This window comes from Populus euphratica, unplaced genomic scaffold (assembly GCF_000495115.2).
Source record: "Populus euphratica unplaced genomic scaffold, PopEup_1.0 scaffold295.1, whole genome shotgun sequence".
NCBI classification, from domain to species: Eukaryota; Viridiplantae; Streptophyta; class Magnoliopsida; order Malpighiales; family Salicaceae; genus Populus; species Populus euphratica.
The window spans coordinates 4,658-7,488 of NW_011500173.1; the positions used below are offsets into that span (position 1 = coordinate 4,658).

At 35.7% G+C, this 2,831-nt stretch overlaps 1 protein-coding gene across 1 annotated transcript in view; it reads left to right on the top strand.

Annotated features, from left to right (window-relative positions):
* The first annotated feature begins 1,567 nt into the window (after nt 1-1,567).
* LOC105111394 (beta-hexosaminidase 2-like) overlaps nt 1,568-2,831 on the top strand; it is a 33,677-nt gene continuing 32,413 nt past the window's right edge. The window contains exon 1 of the mRNA XM_011006731.1: nt 1,568-1,747. Coding sequence (XP_011005033.1) covers nt 1,568-1,747 — 180 coding nt within the window. The remainder of the gene's footprint in view (nt 1,748-2,831) is intronic.

Sequence of the window (2,831 nt, forward strand, 5' to 3'; positions counted from 1 at the left end):
GAAATTATTAAGATGCTGTGTAACAGAGGTGCTTTCTGTCATCTTCAGGTTGAACAACTTCTTCATCAAGTGCACTTTGTTATTTGCTGATGGCTTCTCATACATCCCAGACAAGGCTTCCATCAATCTTGCTGTGGATTTCTCTTTTGTAACATTATGAGCAACTCTTCTTGACAAGGATAGCCGAATAATGCCCAAAACTTGTCTATCAAGAATTTGTCAATCTTCTTTTGACATGTTTTCTGGTTTGCTCCCCAACAAAGGAAGATGAAGTTTCTTTCAATATAGATAGTCTTCAATTTGCATTTTCCAATATCCAAAATCAGTTCCATCAAATTTTTCAATTCCTGCAGCCTTTATTTCATCAGCCATTTTTACTCTTTCTCGGATTTGAGTCTGCAAAATTTGACTTTATAGATGTGTCCGGAATGGCTAAAAATGCTGGAAACGACACTGAGATCACCCAAATCGGACTTCGGATGGCTCCGATTTAAACAGATATAAACAATCAAACTTTTGGATCACTTGACGCTGCAGATGAAGCCACGTGTCAGGAGGAATAGTCGCTGCACCACACCGGATCAAAACCCAGAATGCTGACGCGTCAACCATGTAAGTTAAGTGGGGCCTATAATTATGACGTGGCAGAGCCACATGGATTTCAGGATGACGTGACAGTGATGATGTGTCAGGTGACGTGGCAGTGATGATGTGTCAGGTGACGTGGCTAATGATTGTGCAGAACAACTTGTGTGGCTGCTGACGTGTCGGATCAACCAGGTTCAGTTTGTAGAAAACGGGCGAGGAAGACTCGTGGAGAACGTGAGGCGCATCGGTGAGCGTGGGCAGTCCAGACGCGTGCGGGCATGCAGGACGTCGGTTTTTTGCCAGGTTTTCACCAGTGGATTCCTCTCATCTTCCTCTTCACGATGGTATGTTCAAAAACATGTTTTGAGAACTTTGATTTTTGAGTTTGGATCAAACACTCTCTTTTTTAAGAACAAGCTCTAATACCAGTTGTTAGGCCATTCAAGCATTCAAACACACATTAATTTATGTGGTTCGGCAACTTGCCTACTCCACGGAGCTACTGGTTTGTATTAATCAAGTTTAAAAGCAATACAAATAACAAAACAAGGAGGAGGAGAAAAATTTCTCTACTCAACTCTCACTCTTAGCTCTCTCTGTGTTTCTCTCTATCTCGTGTGTTGATCAACTATCAATTGCACCCTCTATTTATAGTTGATATGAGAGACAATCTTCTTCCTTTGGTCAACAATGGTGGGCAACATTTTCTTTGGTTAGGCACCCACCATTTGCCATGTCAAACATGGCTGCCACCAACCATATTGTGTCCACACACAACAAATTGAATATGTTTTACTAGATTTAGTTGGTTTTGATGGAATATGTATATATATATATATTCAATAATTCTTTATATTGACACCATTATTGTTGGGAGTATTATAGTTGGTGTAGAGCACTGACTTTGATTTAGTAGACTCACACAATTTTTTGGTGAATGTTGAATGGACGCAGGATGATATATACTAGGCAAGGGATTATGACTGATCTGTCTTCAACAGGACAAAGGGATCAGGATATTGTACTAAGGGAAAATCAAGAGGAGGACCCTTTAGCAGACACTGCTTCTCATGCACTTACAGTACTAGTACAGTTAGAGCAGGGGAAGTCAACAAGACTCCCGGGTGGTGCAGCACTAGAACAGGTCGAGATACAACAGGTACTGGTTAGGGAGGAGTAATTGGGTAGACCACCACCGGAGGTGCCTATAGCAGAGCCCCTAACAAAATTTGAGAACAATTATTACTATTAACATAAAAGAAGCAAGGAGCCTGGGTTTCTTGCGTTGAGGCAGGGTGAGATTACGATACTAGAGTATGAGTGGTGATTTCATGATCTCTTGATGGTTGCCTTCTTTTATTTGCCTATCGAGGAGCATACATGTTGATTTGTATAGAAATAATTATTGGTATGAAAGACATACATGTTGATTGAGATGTAATGATTGGATTAAGATATATTAATGAGTAATTGATTTTGATAATTATAGAAATTTTTTTCAATAACTTGGTATATAGGAGAAAATATGTTGAAAAAAAAAAAAAAACCACACACACACATAAAATCTATTGTCCTAATTTATCAATAGTTATTTATAGCAACACTATTATTGGTAGGGGCATTAAGAAAAAACATATAAGAATGAAACTAAAAAAAAAAAAATTAAAAAAATCAAACAAATCTGGATAAATTTTCTAAACCTAAGTTAATCTCTTAAAGTTATAAATGGTTAAAACTCCATACCTAGGTTAAACTAAGAAGTTCAATATAAAATAAATTTAATGTTGAAGGGTGAAATTAATTAATTTAATTTTTTAAAAACAAGATCTACCAAAGAGCACAAAAAACTGAGGCAATACCAAACAAATTTAATGTTAAAGGGTGAAATAAATAAATTTAATATAATAAAAAAATTCCCTTTAAAAGAGGTAAATCTAGCAAAGAAAAGAAACCCAAGATAACCCGCATAACTATAAAACAAAATCAGAAAAATCCCATAAAAAATAAAAAAAATATCAAATGATGAAAAAACAAGAAGAAAAAAAACTAAACAAATTTGTGTGAACCTTTTAACCCCATATTAGTATCTTAAACTTGCAATTCATTAAGTTTTAAATTCGAGCTCAACTATGAAGATCAACACTTCACAAGTTTAATATTAAAGAATGAAATCGCAAAATAAAATCAAACCCAAAAGGTTTTAAATTTTAAAAATTAGATAAGAAACAAAACAAAAGGAGAAA